At 38.8% G+C, this 24931-nt stretch overlaps 2 protein-coding genes across 2 annotated transcripts; both read right to left on the bottom strand.

Moving 5' to 3' along the window:
- Positions 1-13329: 13329 nt before the first annotated feature.
- On the bottom strand, positions 13330-14268 carry LOC122432006 (olfactory receptor 1A1). The gene has a single exon (XM_043453704.1). It carries the CDS (start codon positions 14266-14268, stop codon positions 13330-13332), a length of 939 nt encoding a protein of 312 aa, XP_043309639.1.
- Positions 14269-20909: 6641 nt separating this feature from the next.
- LOC122432016 (olfactory receptor 1A1-like) lies at positions 20910-21848 on the bottom strand. The gene has a single exon (XM_043453716.1). It carries the CDS (start codon positions 21846-21848, stop codon positions 20910-20912), a length of 939 nt encoding a protein of 312 aa, XP_043309651.1.
- Positions 21849-24931: the final 3083 nt, after the last annotated feature.

Below are 24931 nucleotides of genomic sequence, written 5' to 3'. Positions count from 1 at the left end.
GATGGAGAAACATACCGTGTTCATGGATTGGAAGAATCAATATTGTCAAATGGCTATTCTACCCAAAGCAATCTATAGATTCAATGCAATCCCTATCAAGCTACCAACGGTATTTTTCACAGAACTAGACAAAGAATTTCACAATTTGTATGGAAATACAAAAAACCTCGAATAGCCAAAGTAATCTTGAGAAAGAAGAATGGAACTGGAGGAATCAACCTGCCTGACTTCAGACTCTTACTACAAAGCCACAGTCATCAAGACAGTATGGTACGGGCACAAAGACAGAAATATAGATCAATGGAACAGAATAGAAAGCCCAGAGATAAATCCACGAACCTATGGACACCTTATCTTTGACAAAGGAGGCAAGGATATACAATGGAAAAAAGACAACCTCTTTTAACAAGTCGGGTGCTGGGGAAAACTGCGTCACCACTTGTAAAAGAAATGAAACTGAACACTTTCTAACAACCATACACAAAAATAAACCAAAATGGATTAAAGATCTAAACCAGATGAAGACCAGAACACTTATAAAACTCCTAGAGACAAATAGGCAAAACACTCTCCGACATAATCACAGCAAGATCCTCTATGGACCCACCTCCCAGAATATTGGAATAGCAAACTAAACAAATGGGGACCTAATTGAAACTTAAAAGCTTTTGCACTACAAAAGAAACTAAAAGTAAGGTGAAAAGACAGCCCTCAGATTGGGAGAAAATAATAGCAAATGAAGAAACAGACAAAGGATTAATCTCAAAAATATACAAGCAACTCCTGAAGCTCAATTCCAGAAAAATAAATGAACCAATCAAAAAATGGGCCAAAGAACTAAACAGACATTTCTCCAAAGAAGACATACAGATGGCTAACAAACACATGAAAAGATGCTCAACATCACTCATTATCAGAGAAATGCAAATCAAAACCACAATGAGTACCATTACATGCCAGTCAGGATGGCTGCTATCCAAAAGTCTACAGATGCTTTCCCCTTTCCCCAAGCTGTATTTAACCTCCCTACTCCATGAAAATAGTCAGGCTTCTGTCTGGCTTCTAAAAAACCCCCGTACAGGATACAGGAAGAGCTCTGGAACTAGGCTAATAGTAGAAACTAGGTAGTGTCTCGATGTCTAGAAGCAGGTTAAATATATATCTAGGTGTCTCCTTTCAGCTGAGTACCTTGATGTTTTACTGAATACTGCAAATTAAAAGCCTGAAAATTCATACAACATGCTTATATGGCCAGTTGGGAAAGTGTTAAAGAGAGCTCTGATTTATGACTATGCAAATAACAGTATAGCATCGCATTTTGGTCATTAAAGTTTTTCCCATCTATCAAAATTGTGTATGCTAATGGCTCTGAAAAGTATTAAGTTGCATTTTCACAACCACCAGTGGATATATATGTTTTGATCAAAGTATTTTTAAAGTAATGATAACATTTATTTGTAAGCCTTGTAACCAATTGTAATTTAAAATATAATTTGTACTATGACTTTTTGCTTTACATTTAAAGCATACTCAGATATTTTAAATTATTTTTGTGATTTTTAGATTCCTCAGCAGGAAATGGGGTCCTCACAAAAGCTACTGTCCCCGTTTATGCAACAGGAGTCCTTACGTGTTATATTCAGGTAAGGGAAAAATTCTTTGGTTGGAAAATGTAAAAGCACTTTCTATTTAGAAAGATAGCTAATGTTATATCTTTTAATGTGTTTATAAGTGAAAATAATACCCATAAATGAGAAACAAATTTATTTATTCTTCTTATTCAATAAATAGTTTATAGTAGAAAGCATATTTTAATAATAGTCTCTTGAGTCTCTGTTAAACAAATAAAATTAGAGATTGTGTGCTTCTTGATATTTTGTTTAAAAGTGTTGGGTTGTACTTATGTAGCAATTTCTTTGTGTTTCATGATAATTTTTTCATTAATAAACAAAGCACATGTGTTAGCTAAAGCAAACTGCAAAATGCTGTAACATACTGTTTCATCATTTTTAGCGAAGTATTTTGTAATCCCGAAACATGAAGGATTGTTATAACTCTTTTATTGCTCATGGTCTGTGCTCAGCTGGGTGTCTCTTCCACTGTTCTTGCTGTGTGGCTGTGTTCACCTGGTTGGTTGGTGGGGCTCCTGGAAGGGTGGCTGGGCTTCAGTCCCCACGGTCTTAGGGCCTCTCTCTGTCCGCACGTCCTGTGGAGTGGCAGAGCCAGGCTCATTCTGTGCTAGCTTAGGGCTCCCAAAATTGCAAGAAACAGAATTTGCTAGGCTACAGCTTGGGCTTTGGAGTTAGCACATCACTACTACTGTATTCTGTTGGTTAAAGCAAGTCACAGGTCCAACCCCGATTGAAAAAAGAGGAAACTGAATGAGAGCTTGACCCAGGAGGTGGTTCATTGGTGGTCACCAGTATAGCAGACCACCTCACTCTACTTAGCATTGCTTTAAATTAACACGTTGTGTATTAAGGCATATCAGTCATTTTTAAGTGTGAGGCAGTCCCACCTGTGAGTTGAAAATATGGACTCAAGATAAAGCATTTTAGAAATTATGACACAGTAATTCCTATGTAGTATTTCTGACCACTCCCCCCAATTAATCTGAATGTAATCATAGGAAAACAATAAAATAAATCCAAATTAAGTTTTAAAAAGGATTAGAATGGGAAAATCAAAGAGGAAGATCTTTTTTCCCCTAATTTTCCATACTAATCCTAACTTTTTTTTGCCTTTTGAATTCAAAGTATAGCCGTTCATATTTATTGCACTCTTCTTCCAAGTCAGATTTGAATCTTCTTATAATATTAAACTGTAGTTCTACAATATCATAAGATATCTTGTAGTAGAAGCTCCAACTCAGTTAAAGTAGTACAGTATTCTTTTAACTTTTCTACCCTAGTTTCTCAGACTACCTCATAATACAGATACACACAGGATCTCTGTGTTTAGAATATTTTAAGTCATGTAACCTTAACAGATTGCATCCATTGTTGTCCTTAAATTTGTGGCGATTAACTCCTAGCACATTACCAGGCACAACAGCACAAATACCATTTTCCTCTTTAATTTTGGAAGCTCTTCCAGCAGGATAACAAAGGTGATGTCAGTATTTTCCTCTCTCATTTTTAAGCTTGGGCAGTAAGTATGCTAAGTATGTTGATTTTGACCATAAATAGTATTTTAAGGCATAATAAATATGAAATACATATTTTAAGGCTTGATAAAGTATGAAATACAAGGTTTGTCTCATAGCAGTCCCTCAGAATAGATTTATTGAATAAATCAATATAGACGTATTTTTTGAGTAACTGTGTGAAATCCAAATATCTAAAGAGATAAGAGCTTTGCTACTATTTACAAAATGAGAACTGAGTGGCTATCATAGATTGCCAGTGCCTAAGGAAGCACACACCAGTGTTTTTCTTACTAAACAAAATTTTCCATTAAGGTAAATTAACTGTCCTTGTTGCTTTGATAAACAAAGCCTATTTTGAATCAAGTACGTAAGCAGTATTACTTGTTTTGAAATTTCAAAGTTGAGAAATTGTGTTGTAGTAAATTTTCAAATCAAAGAGTTCATGTTCATTTAGCAGTATATTTTATAGCTGTTGCTTCACAGTTAAGTTTTTTTCAGATTTACAGTTTATTTTCCAAATTTTATGGATCCTCTGATACAGTAAGCAACTAAAAATGAGTGAGGTTTCTGTTCCACTGTAGCTCTGATGGTGGCTTGTCAGTGTTTCCGTTCTTCACTAAGCAAACCAGCATATTACAAAACTGCTGTGTCCATCCTTTATTCATGCTGAACATTACTTTTGACAGTCCTTTATTTCTGCCTCACTCTAAATTAACCTACCATGTAGGAAAAGTTAGATGGTAATCCAGTCTTCCTCATGGATCTAGTGATGTATGTGCCTTTTTAGTCACTCAGTCATGTCCAACTCTTTGTGACCCCATGGACTATAGCCTGCCAGGCTCCTCTGTCCATGAGATATTTCAGGCAAGAATACTGGAGTGGGTTGCCGTTTCCTTCTCGAGGGGTCTTCCTGACCCAGGGATCAAACCTGCGTCTCCTACATTGATTGGCAGGTGGATTCTTTACCACCAAGCCACCAGGAAGCGTTGATACTGATATATATAGAAGCCATTTATTGTTGACATAATATAGCCCTAAAGACAAAATATTTGACTCTAATTTATTATATATTTATTCCATGATAGAATGTCAGATTCTTTCCCTTACAGATTCTGGCTAATTTAATGTACAGTTATCTTTTTAAACTTTAATATTGAGCAGACTTGCTTTTTCTAACAAATTTCTTAATAGTGTGCTGTGTAAAAAAAGAAAGAAATATTTTCTGATTATTAAAATAATGGTTTGTCAAAGAAAGCTTAAAAATAAAGGTAATTTTTTAATCAAAGGTGTGACTATTTTTTTTTAAGGACACAATGGTCTGTATTTCAGCAATTGTGCAACTTCTCACCACTGATAATTACTCAGATATCAATTTCTACTCTTAGGAGGATAACTGTTTTAGTGGCTTATATTTAAGTATTTAGAGCCAAAATTAATGAGAAGTAAAACTGCTAAAATGAATTTTAATTAAAAAAATATATACCGTTTTGTGTTTTAAACCAGAACTATCTCATCAAACTTTCTGCAGTGATGCAAGTAATCTGTATCTGAGTTGTCCAGTGAGGTGACCATACATGGATGTTAAACAGCTTGAATTGTAATTAGTGCAGCTTAGGAACTGAATCTTTGATTTTACTTCTCTTTAGTTTGAGTGTAAGTTACCACATGTGGTGAGTGACTACCATATTTGACAGCTCAGGTCAAAATCTATGAATAAGAATAGTGTTTGTCACATGAAAAGATGCTCAACATCACTCATTATCAGAGAAATGCAAATCAAAACCACAATGAGATACCATTACATGCCAGTCAGGATGGCTGCTATCCAAAAGTCTACAAGCAATAAATGCTGGAGAGGGTGTGGAGAAAAGGGAACCCTCTTACACTGTTGGTGGGAATGCAAACTAGTACAGCCGTTATGGAGAACAGTGTGGAGATTTCTTAAAAAACTGGAAATAGAACTGCCATATGACCCAGCAATCCCACTTCTGGGCATACACACTGAGGAAACCAGATCTGAAAGAGACACGTGCACCCCAATGTTCATCGCAGCACTGTTTATAATAGCCAGGACATGGAAGCAACCTAGATGCCCATCAGCAGATGAATGGATAAGGAAGCTGTGGTACATATACACCATGGAATATTACTCAGCCGTCAAAAAGAATTCATTTGAACCAGTCCTAATGAGATGGATGAAACTGGAGCCCCTTATACAGAGTGAAGTAAGCCAGAAAGATAAAGAACATTACAGCATACTAACACATATATATGGAATTTAGAAAGATGGTAATGATAACCCTATACGCAAAACAGAAAAAGAGACACAGATGTACAGAACAGACTTTTGGACTCTGTGGGAGAAGGTGAGGGTGGGATGTTTCGAGAGAACAGCATATATATATATATATTCGAACATATATATTACCTAGGGTGAAACAGATCACCAGCCCAGGCTGGATACATGAGACAAGTGCTCGGGCCTGGTGCACTGGGAAGACCCAGAGGAATTGGGTGGAGAGGGAGGTGGGAGGGGGGATCGGGATGGGGAATGCATGTAAATCCATGGCTGATTCATGTGAATGTATGACAAAAACCACTATAATATTGTAAAGTAATTAGCCTCCAACTAGTAAAAATAAATGGAAAAAATAAAAAAATAAAACATAAAAAAAAAGAATAGTGTTTGTCCTCATACCATTGTGATCATAGATATGCCTAATAAATATCTTTAATTAAAATGCTTCCAAATTAGGATATATTCCCCTTATTTGATAAATTTTTCTAATTGTACATACGAAATGATGGTTTTTAAGTTCTACTTGATTGCTTGGAAATTCATCATCAGTCTTTTTCCTCCGTAGGAAGAAGACCGAAAGCTGTTGATTGGATTCTTAGAAGATGAAATGACCTTGCTTTCATTATCTAATGCTCCTCTTGATAGCCTGAAAGCTTCTTTTGTGCAACTGGGGTAAAAATAATAGCTTATAGTTTTTAAAAGCTATTGAAAGTTTTAAAATTGGCTTTATAGACTACATATTTTTAGTCTAAATAAAGATTAGTATACACACCAAACTTCTTGACGTTTTACTTAAGATTTTTTTGTTCTTTGTTTTTTTTTTTTGTATATTTTAGTATTTTGTAATCAATACATTGTAAAAAAGAATGAGGTAAAAGATAGAGATATGTCTTCTTTGAAACAGCTGGAGGCATAAAATCAAGTACAAATTCGAAGAAAATTCAGTGACCCCAGACTGGAAAAGGAGTCCCAGTGAAAGCCAGATCACTGGGCTCCCTTTTCTATTCCAGTTGATTTGCCTGGTTTACTGCACAGCAGCACTCATCTCACTAGCAAAGTAATGCTCAAAATTCTCCAAGCCAGGCGTCAACAGTACGTGAACCATGAACTTCCAGATGTTCAAGCTGGATTTAGAAAAGGCAGAGGAACCAGAGATCAAATTGCCAGCATCCACTGGATCATCGAAAAAGCAAGAAAATTCCAGAAAAATATCTACTTCTGCTTTATTGACTATGCCAAAGCCTTTGACTGTGTGGATCACAACAATCTGTGGAAAATTCTTCAAGAGATGGGAATACCAGACCACCTGACCTGCCTCCTGAGATATCTGTATGCAGGTCAAGAAGCAACAGTTAGAACTGGACATGGAACAACAGATTGGTTCCAAAGCGGGAAAGGAGTACATCAAGGCTGTATATTGTCACCCTGCTTATTTAGCTTCCATGCAGAGTACATCATGAGAAACGCTGGGCTGGATGAAGCACAAGCTGGAATCAAAATTGCTGCGAGAAATATCAATAACCTCAGATATGCAGATGACACCACCCTTATGGCAGAAAGCAAAGAACTAAAGAGCCTCTTGATGAAAGTAAAAGAGGAGACTGAAAAAGTTGGCTTAAAACTCAACGTTCAGAAAACTATGATCATGGCATCTGGTCCCATCACTTCATGGGAAACAGATGAGGAAACAGTGACAGACTATATTGGGGGGCTCCAAAATCACTGCAGATGGTGACTGCAGCCATGAAATTAAAAGACACTTGCACCTTGGAAGAAAAGTTCGACCAACCTAGACAGCATATTAAAAAGCAATAGTATGTTGCCCTATTACTTTGCCAACAAAGGTCCATCTAGTCAAAGCTATGGTTTCTCCAGTAGTCATGTACGGATGTGAGTTGGACCATAAAGAAAGCTGAGTGCCGAAGAATTGATGCTTTTAAACTGTGGTGTTGGAGAAGACTCTTGAGAGTCCCTTGGATAGCAAGGAGATCAAACCAGTTCATCCTAAAGAAAATCAGTCCTGAATATTCATTAGAAGGACTGATTCTGAAGCTGAAACTCTAATACTTTGCCCACCTGATGTGAAGAACTGGTTCATTTGAAGAGACCCTGATGCTGGGAAAGATTTAAGGCAAGAGGAGAAGGGCATGACAGAGGATAAGATGGTTGGATGGCATCACCGACTTAATGGACATGAATTTGAGTAAGTTCTGGGAGTTTGTGATGAACAGGGGGCCTGGCATGCTGCAGTCCATGGGGTCACAAAGAATCAGACACGACTGAGTGACCAAAATCATAATCACGTCATCTAGCTACTTAAGTGGTTTCTTCTCATTCTTTACTAAAAACAGGTTTATGTATTTATTAATGACACTATCCCATATTTGGATAAGCTTCATACCCAACTTAACCCTTCCATATGGTGGTTTGAGTTATCCTTGATTTGGGTTATCCTAACTGATCCTGTACCAACCGTATGGCATATGTAGGACGGTATTGTTTCCCCAGTGTTTATAGATGCCAGAAATTAAGACTCACTAAGGTTACAAATGTTTCTTCTCATAAGTAGTAAATTTTATTCCTTTATTTTTTTATAATTTTAACACTTATATGTTTCCAGTCCTGTGGCCACTGCTGAGTTTTCCAAATTTGCTGGCATACTGAGTGCAGCAAAAGTTTTCATTCCAATCCCAAAGAAAGGCAATGCCATAGAATGCTCAAACCACCGCACAATTGCACTCATTTCACACGCAAGTAAAATAATTCTTTACTTGCTCAAAATTCTTGAAGCCAGGCTTCAGCAATACATGAACTGTGAACTTCCAGATGTTCAAGCTGCTTTTAGAAAAGGCAGAGGAACCAGAGATCAAATTGCCAATATCTGCTGGATCATCGAAAAAGCAAGAGAGCTCCAGAAAAACATCTATTTCTGCTTTATTGACTACGCCAAAGCCTTCGACTCTGTGGATCACAATAAACTGTGGAAAATTCTGAAAGACATGGACATACCAGACCACCTGACCTGCGTCTTGAGAAACCTGTATGCAGGTCAGGAAGCAATAGTTAGAACTGGACATGAAACAACAGACTGGTTCCAAATAGGAAAAGGAGTACATCAAGGCTGTATATTGTCACCCTGCTTATTTAACTTCCATGCAGAGTACATCATGAGAAACGCTGGGCCAAAAAAAAAAATATATATATATATATATATATATATATATATATATATATTAGTTAAGTGGAATTAATCATAAACCTGTCCTCTGGAGCTACACAGGATAAATGTAATACCTTTGATATTAGAAAGATTCTAGATATTAAAAATCACAACCATCAGTTATTCTGTCTAAGAGGAGTATTTTATATCTCCTCTGTGGGTTAGCTGTAAAGTCTAAAGAAGAGCATTAGGCATGAGGAAACTGGAGTCAGATTCTAGAGCAACATCGTACTAATTAAAAGGTATTTAGGGCTTCCTGTGGTCCAGTGGATAAGAACTCACCTGCCAATACAGGAGAAGGAGTTCCATCGCTGATCTGGGGAGATCCCACTGGCTGCAGAGCTGCTAAGCCCATGTGCCACAACTACTGAGCCTGTGCTTTAGAGCCTGAAAACTGCAACTACTGAAGCCTGGGTGACCTATAGCCCTTGCTCCACAACTAGAGAAGCCTCCACAATGAGAGGGCCATGCTCCACAACTAGAGAGTATCCCCCACTGGGGGCAGCTGGAGAAAAGGCTGCACATCAACAAAGACCCAGCACAGTCAAAAATAAACAATAACATTTAGTAAATAAGTCATTTCACTTTTCAGACATACGACTTTTCTGTCTGTAAAGGGGGACTATTTCCCTCTATGTCCTAGGGCTATTTTGAAAATTAAGAGACCATACTACATGTAATGTAGTAAATACACATGACTGTATACATATGCATATTCAATACTTAATAAAATATGTACTTTCTCTAAACCTGCATGGCACGTTTTGCATTTCCTTTGTAGATCTTACCATTTTCTACCTTGTGTTGGCTATTTTTTTTTTTTTAAAGTCCCACAGGAACCCTTGAAAATACACCCAAAATGGAACTGATTTTTCTTAAATTGCTCCCTTGTTAATTATTTTCATTAAAGGCATCATTTTCCTTTTAGTGGCTCAACCCCAAAGTCTTGAAGACATCTGCTTACTTACTAGTTTCATAAGAATCATGCATTTTGCCTTTATTTCCACATGACCTTTATATCTAGACCCTTTATCTTTGGCTTTACTGTCTCTCCTCTAGATTACTCTGTGTGCATGCTAAGTCGCTTTAGTCATGTCTGACTCTGTGACCCGGTGGGCTTTAGCCCACCTCGGGCTCCTCTGTCCACAAGATTCTCCAGGCAAGAATACTGGAGTGGGTTGCCATGCCCTCCTCCAGGGGATCTTTCTGACTCAGGTATTGAATTTGCATCTCCTGCGGCTCCTGCATTGTGGGCAGATTCTTTACCACTGAGTCACCGAAGAAGCCCCTAGGTTGCTCTAGGAGCTGCCTAGTTAAACTTTGGTCTCACCACTCCTCCCTGCTTTCTTACTGTTATCCATTCAGTCTTAGTTAAACGAAAACATTCACCATTGCTTCATGCAGAGATTTTGTTATCCATCTATCTAGCATTGTAAATCTTCTAGGACCACCTGGCAACTGAAGAGTTTGGACTTCAGTAGTAACTTCCATCTAATAACGTGGTACTCCCAGTTGCATTCTCCTGACTCTCCCCTCTTGAATTTCCTCCCATCTTGAATCCTATGCTCATCTTTGCCTTGCTTTTGTTTTTAATATACTTTTATTGCATATATGTCTATTCCCAGAAAGTTTATTGTTTGATTTCTTTAACTGTTTATAATCTTACAGAAGGATATCAATAGTAATCTTTGGGGGATACACATTTTAAAATATTACTAAGATCCATCCAAACTGTAGCATGTCTCTGTGGGTCATCTAGAAAAGAAGAGATTTCTCTACTGGCTGGAGTGACTAATCCAATTACCAAGGACATTGTGTTGCTGCTACAATTTGTCTAGAATTCTGTATGGAATGCCTTTTGTATTTACATACCCAGTAGCAGAGACTACTAGCAGCTGTGTCAACCAAAAAAGCAAAGAGCAGTTCTGTTGAGGACTCAGACCCCTTAGGAACCAAAGTTCCAGTCACCTCATCAGGTGAGGACCAAGTGGTAGCTGTTCAGTACCTCCACTAGATATCCAAGCATCAGATATGTGGTCATTCCATCCTGTGTGCGCCTGGGTTCTGATAGCATTACCTTCCCCTTCTGTTCCCCTAGCCTTATGAGAGTTAACTTCCTGAGTTAATAATTTCTCGCTTACCTTGGCATCCATCTTTTTTCTCCTCTAGTCTCTTTCAAGATATACCTGTGTATTTAATGCCTTGTTTTAAATCTTCTTGGTTCAAAAATATCTAATGTGACTTTTGTTTTCTGAATGGACCCTAATTTTCCTGAATTGCCATATCTACTATGCAGTCTTTTCCGGACAATCTCAAGACATTGGTACTTGAAGTAATTTAAACTGCAATGTTAATGTTACCCCAGGAAAGCATGTTTGACAGAATCAAAGGGAGATGGGCAGGACAGTGACTAGACATGTTGATGCAATGATTTTTATTTGCATTTAAAATTACAAACATACATATAGATTCTTATGATTGTTGTAGGGAATTTAGTAGAGGAGATCAACTTGCCTTATCTAAATTCAAACAGAAGAATAACATGGGAAGGATGGGGCAATTAAGTGGTATGGGATTCTCCTAAGAGTCTACATCCATTTACCTGTAACAGCAAAATTATGCAGTCATCAAAATTGTTGCATTCTTTATTTAAACATAATATTGCAGTAATTATTTATTTAATATAAATTTATTAAGTAGTTACTGTATGTCTGCCCTAAGTGTTGAAGATACAAATCTTCACATTAGTGTGGGAATAACAGGTAAAAAGATTATGTAACATTTTTACTGACCAATCTTGAAAATTCTCTACATTAAATACCTTCATTCCCTCCATGATTTGGTCATTCATTCACACAGATTCATATGCATTTGTAATCAAATCTTTTTTGATTAAAAAGAAGATAATTGGGATAAATCTCATCCTTGGTGTTTTAGAGACCCAGAAAGCATTGAAAGGTGAATAACGTCATTATCCAACGCCCATGGTCAAATTCTTGGCGATCTGAATGATCTACAGAAGATAATAATTTTATATTTTTATTGCCAGTTAATATAGTAGATACAAAACAACTTGCACATTGTTCCAAGATACACTCAATCTAACTATTCAAAACATTCTATGTGGACATACTATATTTGAGGACAATCATTTGTATGTTATTAATATTTTTAAAAAGTTTTATAATTATATCATGAACAGAATCAAATCATAAACAGTAGAGTTCCTTAGTGGTACTTAATTACCTTCTGGATTAACTATCTGTTTTTGAGGAATATTACTTACATGATGAGAGCTGGTCATCCAGAATGAAAGCCTCATCCTTCCCAAGCCATGCTGGAAAAACATGGTTGCATCGTTTTCAATACTGCTCTCTTTTTTTTTTTTCGTTTATTATTTGGCACTCAATTTTCTTGCCACTGTAACTTTGTTTCATGCTATAATTAAATCACCATTTTATTATATTAATTAAACCAGAATATTTATTACCTTTAGGTGCAATGACTCTATTGATGAGTGTCATTTTAGTAAGATTTTAGAGAGAATCTTATACTCTTTTGAAGCAGTCTAGTTTAATTAACAATACAGAAAGAACAAAAGTATCCACTCAAGTAATTTCCTTTAAAGATTTCAAGGTTGGGTAAATATTGTCTCTGGTGGCTCAGTGGTAAAGAATTTGCCTGCCAGTGCAGGAGATGTGGGTTCATTCCCTAGGTTGGGAAGATCCTCTGGAGAGGGAAATGGCAACCCTCTCCAATATTCTTGCCTGGAAAATCCCACGGACAGAGGAGTCTGGCGGGCTACAGTCCCTAGGCTGCTAAAGGTTCAGACATGACTGAGCAACTAAACAACAACAACAGATAGTATCTAGTCTGATTATGTCTGTCATTGCGTGCATACTTGCTAAGGCTCTTCAGTCATGTCTGACTCCTTGTGACCCTACCCTATAGACTGTAGTCCACCAGACTTCCCTGTCCGTGGGATCCTCCAGGCAAGAATACTGGAGTGTATTGCCATTCCCTCCTCCAGGGAGTCTTCCTGACCCAAGGATTGAACTGGCATCTCTTATGTCTCCTGCATTGGCAGGCAGGTTCTTTACCACAAGTGCCATCTGGGAAGCCCCATGTCTGTCATTATTAGATTACAATTCTGAGACTGATATTTTCATTTGTTCATCCTACTTTTTACCAAGAATTATTGGATACACTTTATATAACTGAGGTTGTAAAAGGTACAGTGATATAACAGCTCCTGCCTCAGAGATTTGCAAGCATAGTAGGGCTGATTAACATCATAGTCCAATTAAAATTGACATTCAAATAGTGATTTATATCCTTCAAACCATGGACTTCTGTGATCCTCACACCTGTGACAGTGGTGGGACAGGTATTATTATTCCTAATATGTAGATGTAGAAGCTGAGCTTCAAACCTTCTCAAATTTACTCTGATAATCAGTATCTTTGCTGGGATAAGAACCTAATATTCCTGGGCTTCCACTCTGCTAAATGGACAATGATGAGTACAGAATGATCTATCATAAATTGATTTCTGAGAAGAGGACTTTCTAGCTGGAAAGAGCAAAGACAGCTTCTTTGAGAGGAATGATGGATTTCCAAATGCACTCTAAATTCTAAGGGCAGTCTCGAATGTAGGATGACCTCACATTGATTGTGAGAAGATTCTCCTGCTGAAGAGTTTCCCCAGGGCAGCCTTCATGTCCCGATTCCTCAGACTATAGATGAAAGGATTTAACATTGGGGTCACCGCCATGTACATCACAGTTATCACAGCGTCCTTTAGGCTATAACTAGTCAGAGGGCGGAAATACATGCCCATGACTGTCCCATAATACAGAGAAACAACTGTGAGGTGGGAACCACAGGTGGATAAGGCTTTGAGCACACCTTTAGTAGAGGGAACCAGTAAGACTGTGGAAAAGACCCTAACATAGGAGATGAAAATGCACAGTAATGGCACAGAGAAAATACCAACTCCCAGGTACATCATCTTCACGTTAAAGTGGATGTCAGAACAGGACAGCTTGAGCAAAGGGGTAATGTCACAGTAGAAGTTGGCCACTTCCTGGTTTCCACAGAAGGACAGGCTAGCTGTGAGCACAGTGTGGGGGAGGGCATTGGCGTTTCCAACCACCCAAGACCCGATGACTAGCAGGACACAGGTCCATGGGCTCATAATTGTTGTGTAATGAAGTGGGCAGGTGATGGCCACAGCTCGATCATAGGCCATTGCAGCCAGGATGTAACTATCTGTGTTACCCAAGGCAATCATGAAATACATCTGTGTTAGGCATCCTCCAAAGGAGATGGCTTTGGTGCCCAGGAGGTGGTTGGCCAGTGCCTTAGGGATGGTTACAGAGGAGAAGAAGATGTCAACAAAGGAGAGGTTGGCAAGGAGAAAATACATGGGGTTGTGGAGGCGAATGTCAGAGCGAATGGCCAAGATGATGAGCAGGTTTCCAATCAATGTGATGGGGTAAATGAACAGAAAAAGTAAGAAGAAGAAGTCTTCCTGTTTTTGCTGGCCAGTAACTCCCAGGAGGATGAAATTGAAGGTAGAGGACTGGTTGTCTTCTCTCATGGATCCTTCAGCAGGAAAGGGGAGAGGAATCCAGAATTATTAGTGTGGTGACTGTGTGTAATGATCTTTCTTATCCACCATTTTTGACTCACATGACCAACCACCTCTACAACTTAGTTAACTAAATCTGGAGATAACCAATATTTTGGGGGAAATATCTTTATTGATTAGTAGGACTAATCAAGAATTACCCCTGGACAGTCATGAATAAAAACTGAACAGTCTGTGAATCAGAGGTGCCCATCCTCCTCCACCCCAGAACCGTCCTCACCCAACATCTAGGATTTAATCAGTTAATAAATACTGATTTTTACATTGCATGTGCTACTTTGTTAGACATGTGGAAAAATTGCAAAATGTATAAGAATTTCATCCATGTATTCAATATAAAAGACTGACTTAGATGCTAAGGTGCCATCGCAGATCACAGAGAGAGATGATTTCTGCTGAAATCTTGAAGGGAGAAGTAAAAGAACCATATGTCCCCAGGAGAGGAGCCAGGAGATGCATCAGCATGAACGCTATGAACAGAGACCCTGAGTCAGAGTTCCAGGAAATGCTGGGCTGCTGAAATCCATTTTCCTGGAAAGTGTTTATGTTCTAAGATACTTGTCTCATGAGTGTGAAGATGCTGAAGGCAGTTTTTCAGAAGAAGCCAAATTCTTCCCTGTGGCATCAAGGATAGTAGTTCAGGTGAAAGAAATGCCCTCTTAAGTGCTTTGATCTCTTGTTGCTTTGTCAGAGAAATAACTTATTTTTCTTAAGGGGTCTGTTAACATGCACTGTTGAATATGGGAGTGCAAGGTTTGTAGCTTCTCTCTGAGGCAACAGGCTTTTGTGAGTTCATTTGCATGCATGCATGTGTACGCACACAGAGTATTATTTCTGGAAGTAGCTGAGGAATGGCATAACCAATCCAAAACTACCCCTTCCTCACCCAGTTTTCATGGATAAGGGCCCAAGCATAACCATTGTCAGAAGGGGAGTGTCTCTCTCCCTCTCTCCTCTCTGTCCCCCCTCTTTCCTCTCTCCTCCCTTCTCTTTTTCTGTTTATTCGATCAGGAGACCTTGGGTTCTGAATTCAGGCCAAGGTTTGGGTCCTTGTTTTGTCTCTACATCTGTGAAGACAATTCAATTCACCCATCTTTTTCATTTAGTAAAATGACCATAATTCTGCTTACCTCTCCTGGTGTTGTGAGGGTCAAAGGAGATTATGCATGTAGTGCAGTTACTGGCTATTTAATCCCCTAGTATCCCAGGGACGGCGGAGCCTGCTGGGCTGCCGTCTATGGGGTTGCACAGTGTCAGACACGACTGAAGCGACTTAGCAGCAGCAGCGGCATTCCTGTTGTAAAAAGTTTCTTCTCCAACATCCACAGCTTCTACCTGGGGAGTCAGCTCAGATGCTTCCAAAAGGGACTTAGTCCTGTGGCCTTCACTCCTCTTCCATGAATGGAGAGTTTACAGGCAGCCGGTCCAGTCAGTACCTGTTAGCTTTCCTTTCTGGAGGCAGGCATGCTGGAGAATGTGTTAGCAGTAGTCCTAGAGGATGGTCTCTGGTCCTGTGTTTCTGAGGCAGAAGACACAGGACTGGAATGATTTGGAAAGAGGAGCCCTGAGTTTTCCCGCTGTGGAGCAGAAGAGCCAGAAGGAGTTGGCCTGGATGAGGGCTAAATATGACGACTCTAGTTTTCTCCTCAAGGAAGCAGGATGGGTCATATGATAGAGAAAACTGTGAGTGGTTCACTAGGTTATAAAGTCTCTTGAAACATGACTCTCCTATGTCTTAATTCGGGCCAAAGTCAGAGTAATTGTTGAGACTCATTACATGCTGTGCCTTGAGGGGATACAGTCGTTCTCATGAGTAATTTTGTCAGAGTTCTTTTCTAGAAGGAATGATGGGCAACAGTTTTCCAGAGAGTGTGTCTCCAGGGTCCAGGCCTTGAGCTCACCTATTCTGACCTCTGTTGAAATATGGACCCTTGTCCTCTGCTTTAGCACAAACTGGAACCATCCCTTGGGATACAAGAAATGTGGTGAAATTGAACTCCCGGGCTTTATCCTAGGCTATACTGAAGCCTTTCTGGTGTTAAATGTGCAAAGAAGAGTAATTATATTTCACCTTTTATCTGTGATTTGTCTTAGGGGAGGCTATGAGGGAAATTAAACTTTCTTTTTTCTTGTGCTTTGATAGTAAGTCTCTGAATGTTTTAGATTCTTAGAGAAGAAAAGGTTCCAGATGTTATCTAGTCCACCTCATGTATGTCTCACCTTTTTAACAGCCCTGATTAGTGGTCATTATGCTATGATTTAGCCCCTTCTGTAGTAGTGAGTGGTCTGTAGAGGACCATGGTGAAGGCTGTGAGCTCTGACTGGGTTTCAGTCCAGGCTCTGCCTCTTTCGGGCTATAAGTAACTTTGCATAGTTATTAAATGTACTTATTCATTTCTGTGGGGCTTCCCAAGTGGCACTGTGGTAAAGAATCTGCCTGACAATACAGGAGATATAAGAGACATGGGTTCGATCCCTGAGTTGGGAAGATCTAGAGAAGGGCATGGCAACCCACTCCAGTATTCTTGCCTAAAGAATCCCATGAACAGAGGAACCTGGAGGGCTACAGTCCATGGGGTTGCAAAGAGTCGGATGCAACTGAAACGACTTAGCACGCATGCACTCATCTGTATAATTGGAATAACAAAGCAGCAGCAACAACATTCTCAGAAATTTGTTATGAGGATCACATGAACTGATATCTGAAAAGTCCTTAAACCAGAGCCTGGTATATAGTTAGCACTTAGCAAATTTTAGCTGTTATTTTATTATCTCTGTGCCACTTTTTTCCTCCTGTAATACCACCTATCAACTACCTCTTTTACTACTAGCCATGTAACTGTTGGATGACTCTCCAAAATCTTCAGATTCTACCGATCTTGAAACATATGCTGAATTACATTTTCCCTTGGAGTTGTTTCAGGTTACACCATTATATTTGCTGTGTTATTACTGTTACTCAGATCACAGTCCACTGTCTAGGACTTGGGCTTCACAGACGTGGATAATATAACATCTCATAATATAACATTTCATCCTCGTAATCACACTTTTTCTTTTTATGTCTTTTTCAAAATATCTTACTAATTCCACTTTTTATTTTCTGAGGGCTCACTGTGGGCAAGGAATTGTGTAATGGCATCAGAGAGAACTATGAAGAAAACCATGTTTTAACCTCAAACATTCAACTGTTTCTATGTAAAGTGGCTGCAATTTTCCTTAGCTTATAAAAGGATCTCTTACCTCCCATGTGCTAAAGAGAAAATCCTGTGGATTGTTGCAGAGGCTAAAATGTACTGTCTGTTATAAAATACCAAGCTTTGTTAAATCTCTTCTAAAGATACTAAAGAATGATCTATGCAATATATTTGCAGAATAACAGAAGAGGAAAAACACCTTAAGTACTTGGATGAAAAATTGTATTAGAAAGTTCTTTAAAGAAGGGAACAAAAAAAAAGGATTTTTTAAATTTTAAAATATTTTTAAGACCTTTAAAATAAGAGAGTATGAGACAAATAAATTTCGATGAAAATGAAATTGACATAGAAACAGCAAACAAGTGAATAAGGAACACTGCATGATTGTACTTGGCATTTTAGGCAGAATTGACAACATTTCAGAAAATAAATGAGCAGTATTCAGGACAATCCAGAAATTGTCTTAATCTCTCCAGGCGAATTATTTGACAGCTCTCCTTGGAGATATGAACATTAGATATGTGGTCTTCCTTCTTCTGAGCTCCAATGTTCTGGTTACACCACCTTTTGCCTTTTGCTCCCTTGAGATATTGTAACTTCTTGCAGTTTTTACTCTGGGTTAGCTCAGCATTTTCTTTTTTCATCTTTAGTCTCTTTTAGGATATACTAATATATTAATACTATATATCTAATTGCAGTAGTCATGTACGGATGTGACAGTTGGACCATAAAGAAGGCTGAGTGCCAGAGAATTGATGCTTTTGGACTGTGGCATTGGAGAAGACTCTCGAGAGTCCCTTGGACTGCAAAGAGATCAAACCAGTCAATCCTAAAGGAAATTAACCCTGAATACTCATTGGAAGGACTAATGCTGAAGCAGAAGCTCCAATATCTTGGTCACCTGATGCAAACAGCCAACTCATGGGGAAAGACTTTAATGCTGGGAAAGATTGAGGGCAAAAGGAGAAGAGGGCAGCAGAAGATGAGATGGTTGGATAGGATCACTGACTAAATGGAAATGCTGCTGCTGCTGCTTAGTTGCTTCAGTCGTGTCCGACTCTGTGTGACCCCATAGACGGCAGCCCACCAGGCTCCCCCGTCCCTGGAATTCTCCAGGCAAGAATACTGGAGTGGGTTGCCATTTCTTTCTCCAGTGCATGAAAGTGAAAAGTAAATGGAAATGAACTTGGGAAAACTCCAGGAGATAACGAGGGACAGGGAGGACTGGTGTGCTGCAGTTTATGGGGTTGCAAAGAATCAGACACGACTTAGTAACTGAACAACAACAATCTAATTCCCTGTGTTAAATCTTCTTTTTTATTTTATTTTATTTTTTTTATGAATCATGTTAATTTCCAAACCACTTTTTAAAAAATTTTTATTAGTTGAAGGCTAATTACTTTACAATATTGTAGTGGTTTTTGCCATACATTGACATGAATCAGCCATGGATTTACATGTGTTCCCCATCCTGAACGCCCCCCCACCTCCCTCCCCATCCCATCCCTCTGGGTCATCCCAGTGCACCAGCCCCGAGCACTTGTCTCATGCACCCAACCTGGACTGGCGATCTGTTTCACACTGGATAATATACATGTTTTGATGCTGTTCTCTCAGATCATCCCACCCTCGCCTTCTCCCATAGAGTCCAAAAGTCTGTTCTATACATCTGTGTCTCTTTTTCTGTCTTTCATATAGGGTTATCCTTACCACCTTTCTAAATTCCATATATATGTCTTAGTATACTGTATTGGTAAACTTGCCATTCATTTTTTTTTTTTTTAATTTTTTTATTAGTTGGAGGCTAATTGCTTCACAACATTTCAGTGGGTTTTGTCATACATTGATATGAATCAGCCATAGATTTACACTTATTCCCCATCCCGATCCCCCCTCCCATCTCCCTCTCCACCCGATTCCTCTGGGTCTTCCCAGGGCACCAGGCCCGAGCACTTGTCTCATGCATCCCACCTGGGCTGGTGATCTGTTTCACCATAGATAGTATACATGCTGTTCTTTTGAGCCATTCATTTTTAATTTAACTTTTTATTGGAGTATAGTTGACATTTACAACATTTAAAATGTTGTATTAGTTTCAGCAAAATAGATACTCTTTTTTTTTTTTAAGATTCTTTTTCCATATAGGCCATTACAGAGTACTGACTAGAGTTCACTGTGCTATATAATAGGTTTTTCATAGTTAGCTGTTTTTTAAAAAAATTATTTCCTTGATTGTGCTGGGTCTTTTGTTTCTGTGAGGGATTTGTTCTGGTTGCAGCGCATGTAACGCTCCAGTTTCTGTGTGTGGGCTTCTCATTGCAGTGGCTTCTCTTGTTGCAGAACTCTAGAGCACTCAGTCTTCGGTAGTTGTGGTGTGTGGGCTCAATAGTTGTGGCTTCTGGGCCCTAGAGCACAGGCTCAATAGTTATGGCATACTGGTTTAGCTGTGAGATCTTCCTGGGTCAGGGATTAAACCCATATCTCCTGCATTGGCAAGTGGATTCTTTACCACTGAACCACAGGGGAGCCCCTGGTTATCTATTGTATATGTGGTAGTATGTATATGTCAGTCCAATCTCCCAGTTTATCCCTCCTTCCTTATCCTCTGTTAACCATGTTTGTTTTCTACATCCCTGACTCTAGTTCTGTTTTGTAAATAAGTTTATTTGTATGATTTTTTTAGATTCCACATCGAAGTGATATCAACCATTTTGTGGGAGGTAAATCTTCTTATTTAAACATACCTGTTATGATTTCTATCCCCAGAGTGAGTCCTTTTTGACACTCGAGGTACATAATGGATGCAATATCCACTATGATTACATATAATCCTGATTATATTACAGTTTAGAGACCAATGCTTCATATATTTTGTTTTCCACCAGTATTCATTGGATGCACTTTATATGACCAAGAATGTGAAAGGTATGGTGGTACATTAAGACAGCTCCTGCCTTAAGAGGCTTGCAAACTGTAGAGGTGATTAGATGTAGTAATCTAATAATTAGCATAATTATATAAAAAATCTAATGACATTTGAATAGTGATTTATAGCCTTCATAGTCTGAACCATAGTGATCCTTGCAGCTTATGACAGTGACTGGGCAGGTATTATTATTCTTTACATGTGGATGTAGAGGCTGAACCTCAGTCTTTCTCACTTTTCCTCTCATGGTCAGTTGTTTAATTGGGACATGAACCCAATATTCCTGCCAAAGCAAAATGAAATATACAAAGTGGTGATTTGAGTAACGTGGCTCATAGCTGTTACAAGATTTCTGAGGGGAGGAATTTCCAGAAGGAAAGATCTAGGCAGCTTTTTGGAGGGGATGACGTTGGGGATGGGTCTCCAGATATACCCTAACTGGTGACTGCAGTCTTCAGTGTATGAGCTCATGTTGGATGTGAGGGTGTTCTCTTGCTGAAGAGTTTCCCCAGGGCAGCTTTCATGACCCTATTTCTCAGAGTATAGATGAAAGGATTTAACATTGGGGTCACTGCGATATACATCACGGTTATCACAGCATCCTTTAGGCTGTAGTTAGTCAGAGGGCGGAAATACATGCCCATGACTGTCCCATAATACAGAGAAACAACTGTGAGGTGGGAACCACAGGTGGAGAAGGCTTTGAGCACACCTTTGGTGGATGGAACCCGTAAGACTGTGGAAAAGACCCAAACATAAGAGATGACAATACATAGTAATGGCATAGAGAAGACACCAACTCCCAGGTACATCATCTTCACGTTAAAGTGGACGTCAGAACAGGACAGCTTGAGCAAAGACGTAATGTCACAGTAGAAGTTGGCCACTTCCTGGTTTCCACAGAAGGACAGGCTAGCTGTGAGCACAGTGTGGGGGAGGGCATTGCCATTTCCAATCACCCAAGACCCAGTGACTAGCAGGACACAGGTCCGTGGGTTCATAATTGTTGTGTAATGAAGTGGGCAGGTGATGGCCACAGTGCGATCATAGGCCATAGCAGCCAGGATGTAGCTATCTGTGTTAGCCAAGGCAATCATGAAATACATCTGTGTTAGGCATCCTCCAAAGGAGATGGCTTTGGTGCCCAGGAGGTGGTTGGCCAGCATCTTAGGGATGGTTACAGAGGAGAAGAAGATGTCAACAAAGGAGAGGTTGGCAAGGAGAAAATACATGGGGTTGTGGAGGCGAATGTCAGAGTGAATGGCCAAGATGATGAGCAGGTTTCCAATCAATGTGATGGGGTAAATGAACAAGAAAAGAACGAAGAAGAAGTCTTCTTGTTCCTGATGACTACTAACTCCTAGGAGGAAGAAATCCAGGGCAGAGGAATGGTTTTCTTCTCTCATAGCTCCTTTGTTAGCAAGGGAAGAGAAGAAACCAGAATTTTTAGTGAAGTACTGTGTCTAATATATTCTTTATTCACCACATTGGATTGCCTGTTGTTATACTTGGGTATGCTAAATTCAGAGATAATTAATATTTGGGGAAAATGATCCCTTTTCATTAATCTAATTGTCAGAGAGCCTTTGACACATGCTAAGAAGATCAGTGATGCCCATCTGCCTGATTCAAAACCTTTGATTTAATCATTTAACAATTGAATTTCAATTTGTGTGTGCTAGATACTTTGTAAGGCCTTGTGGAAAAACCATGAGCATGTCAAAAATATGGTTGTTTATTTACTCGACATATATAACATAGTCTCTGCTCTTAGGGACCTTATAACTTCATGGAGAATCCTAAATGTCACAGGATTATTGTACATGAGAGGAAAAGGACAGTGTTTTAGAGTATTTGAAGAAAGAACTTCAGTACAAAGAATGTGTTGTACATGGAGCATCCTGGATAATTAGAAACTGTACTACTGACTGATCCCAGAGCCCAGGTGGTATCAGGTGTCTGCCCTGGTGTTAGAAGGTTGTAAATCAAAAGATGGGCTTCCCAGGTGACTCAGTGGTAAAGAATTCACCTGCCGATGCAGGAGATGCAGGAGACACAGTTTCAATTCCTGGGTGGAGAAGATCCCCTGGAGTAGGAAATGGCAACCCACTCCAATATTCTTGCCTGGAGAATTCCATGGACAGAGGCGCCTGGTGGACTGCAGTTCATGGGGTTGCAAACAGTCAGACGCGACTGAACGACTGAGCACACATATGCAGATCAGAAAGACAACTGGGAATAGGTCCTAGCAAAGCAAGCCTAGTAAAATCCCTCCTCAGGTGTTCCATTTTTGAAGTGTATGTTTTCTACTACCTCTTGGTAGGTTTTACCTCTTTTCCAAACCTTTAATTATATATAAGCGCAACACTTTGTTTTGCCTCCCTTTTGTTATTTCTTTTGGTGACTCATTCAACCCCATTGTGGCTTCAGCTACTGCTTAGTAGACTGTCTGATCAACATCTGTACACTTGATCTCTCTTTCCTTTATTTCCACATTTGTTTTACTGTGACATGTCTAAGAATCCCTACACACTGCATATACAACCTAAATAGTTTGCAAGGTTTTTTGAAAAGGAAAGCCTTCTTTATTTTTATCTCTTCCAGAGAGACACTTGTGGAATAGTGTTCATTTTGTGTACCTATAAGTTTACACTCAGTATTTCTTGAATTATACCCAGGTTTATTATATGGGCTTCCCACATGTGGTGTACTCCTGGACATACTCATCCAGTTTTCCCTTAACCTCTACATTCGATCTTGTTGATTTAATTTCAAATAATTGGTCTATAACCCAACTTTTCTATTTATTGTCTCTGTGCTTTAGTTTTTTTAAATTAATTTTGAATTGGGGTATAATTGCTTTACAATGTTGTGTTAGGTTCTTCTGTACATCAGTCAATCAGTTATACAATACATATATCACCTCTTTTTTTAGATTTCCTTCCCAATTAGGATGCCAAGGAGCATTGAGTAGATTTCCCTGTGCTGTAGAGCAGGTTCTCATTAATTATCTATTTTATACATAGTAGTGTGTATATGTAAATCCTAGTCTCCCAGTTTACCCCATCTCTCCTTCCCCCATTGGTGTCCATAGTTTGTTCTTTATATAGTGTAATATCGCTTATATGTGGAATCTAGAAAAATAATACAGATGAACTTATTTGCTAAGCAGAAATAGAGACTCAGTGCTTTAGTTTTTTATAAGTATAAATTCTGAATGGGAGTATATTATCAACTCTATAATTACAGTTATTGCTGGAATGATAAGGAGAAAATTGAGATTTGAGATGGGATAAATGGAGTTTTGAATGTATCTAATATTTATTTCTTTAAAAAATCTGAAGCAAGCTGGATCACTTTGCAGTATACCTGAAACTAACACAACACTGTAAATCAACTATATTCCAAAAAAATTTGTAGCAAGTTTGACCAAATCTTATTTTTGTTAAATCTAGATTATATGTTTTTTGATGTTATACTCTGTCATTATGATGTTTTAATAACTTTATAATAAGTAAATTTAACTTAAAATATAGATTTCATAGGTTGGATGATCATTGGGTCTAGAGTGTAGTCATGAAGTTGGGTGGTTCAAATCTATTTCTCAGTGAAAGTAGGAGATAGAATGTTCCTTGTGAAGAGGTTAAAAATAAATGGAAGTTATTTACACTGGGAATAGGGACCCAGGGACCAAATACAATGCTCATCTAGGCTTATTTATAGAGATGGCTGCTTATTGAACTCACAATTATATTATAAAATATAAATGTGATTGTGTCTATCTCTTTAAAACTATCATTTTCTACATATCACCTAATAGATGAAGTCTAAGTTTCTTATCATGGAAAAAATCTCAAGGACAAGATGTTTAGACAGTGAAGGGTACCTTCAGGCAGAACCACATGTTGTATATCTTTATCAGAAGCTGAGAGTTCAGGCAGGGGAATAAGAAGAATTCAATCAGGAAAAGAAATTTGGGGTTATACTGTGGGGAGTTTTGACCAACACAGGCGATTTGTACTTTATTCATTATATACAAAGATAATATAGTGGATATAAGGAGCCTGTGCTCAGGCTCCTCAGTAAAATTAACCTTTTCTGATAATACAGTTATGCAACCTTTTATTTAATATAAACAGAGAAATTTGGACATGTATTTTAATTGACTGATTCATAAGGCAGTGTTTTGAATGCTTATCTTGTGCAAGAACAACCACAAGGCAATAAAAAAGGTAAATAATGAAAGAATGTAAGACTAGCACCAGAAAAGAAGAGGTTGGTATAATCAACACAGGAACCAAAGAAATGGAACAAGAGCAGAGAGATTCCTGAGCACAGGGATGGATGATAGAGATCCTTAGTGGTGGATGTCAGTGTCTTCATGGGGAGAAATGATTTCTGCAGAAACCCGAGAGAAAGAGGTAAAAAAGCATATGCCCCCGCAGAGAGGAGCCGGGGATGGGAGAAAGGGGGCAGGTAGGGATCAGCA

This window comes from Cervus canadensis, chromosome 30 (assembly GCF_019320065.1).
Source record: "Cervus canadensis isolate Bull #8, Minnesota chromosome 30, ASM1932006v1, whole genome shotgun sequence".
Taxonomy (NCBI): Eukaryota; Metazoa; Chordata; class Mammalia; order Artiodactyla; family Cervidae; genus Cervus; species Cervus canadensis.
This window is presented reverse-complemented; position numbering and strand designations above follow the sequence as displayed.

Coding starts and splice junctions, on each gene's coding strand:
- LOC122432006 (XM_043453704.1), bottom strand. CDS start 14,268: ATGAGAGAAGACAACCAGTCCTCTACCTTCAATTTCATCCTCCTGGGA.
- LOC122432016 (XM_043453716.1), bottom strand. CDS start 21,848: ATGAGAGAAGAAAACCATTCCTCTGCCCTGGATTTCTTCCTCCTAGGA.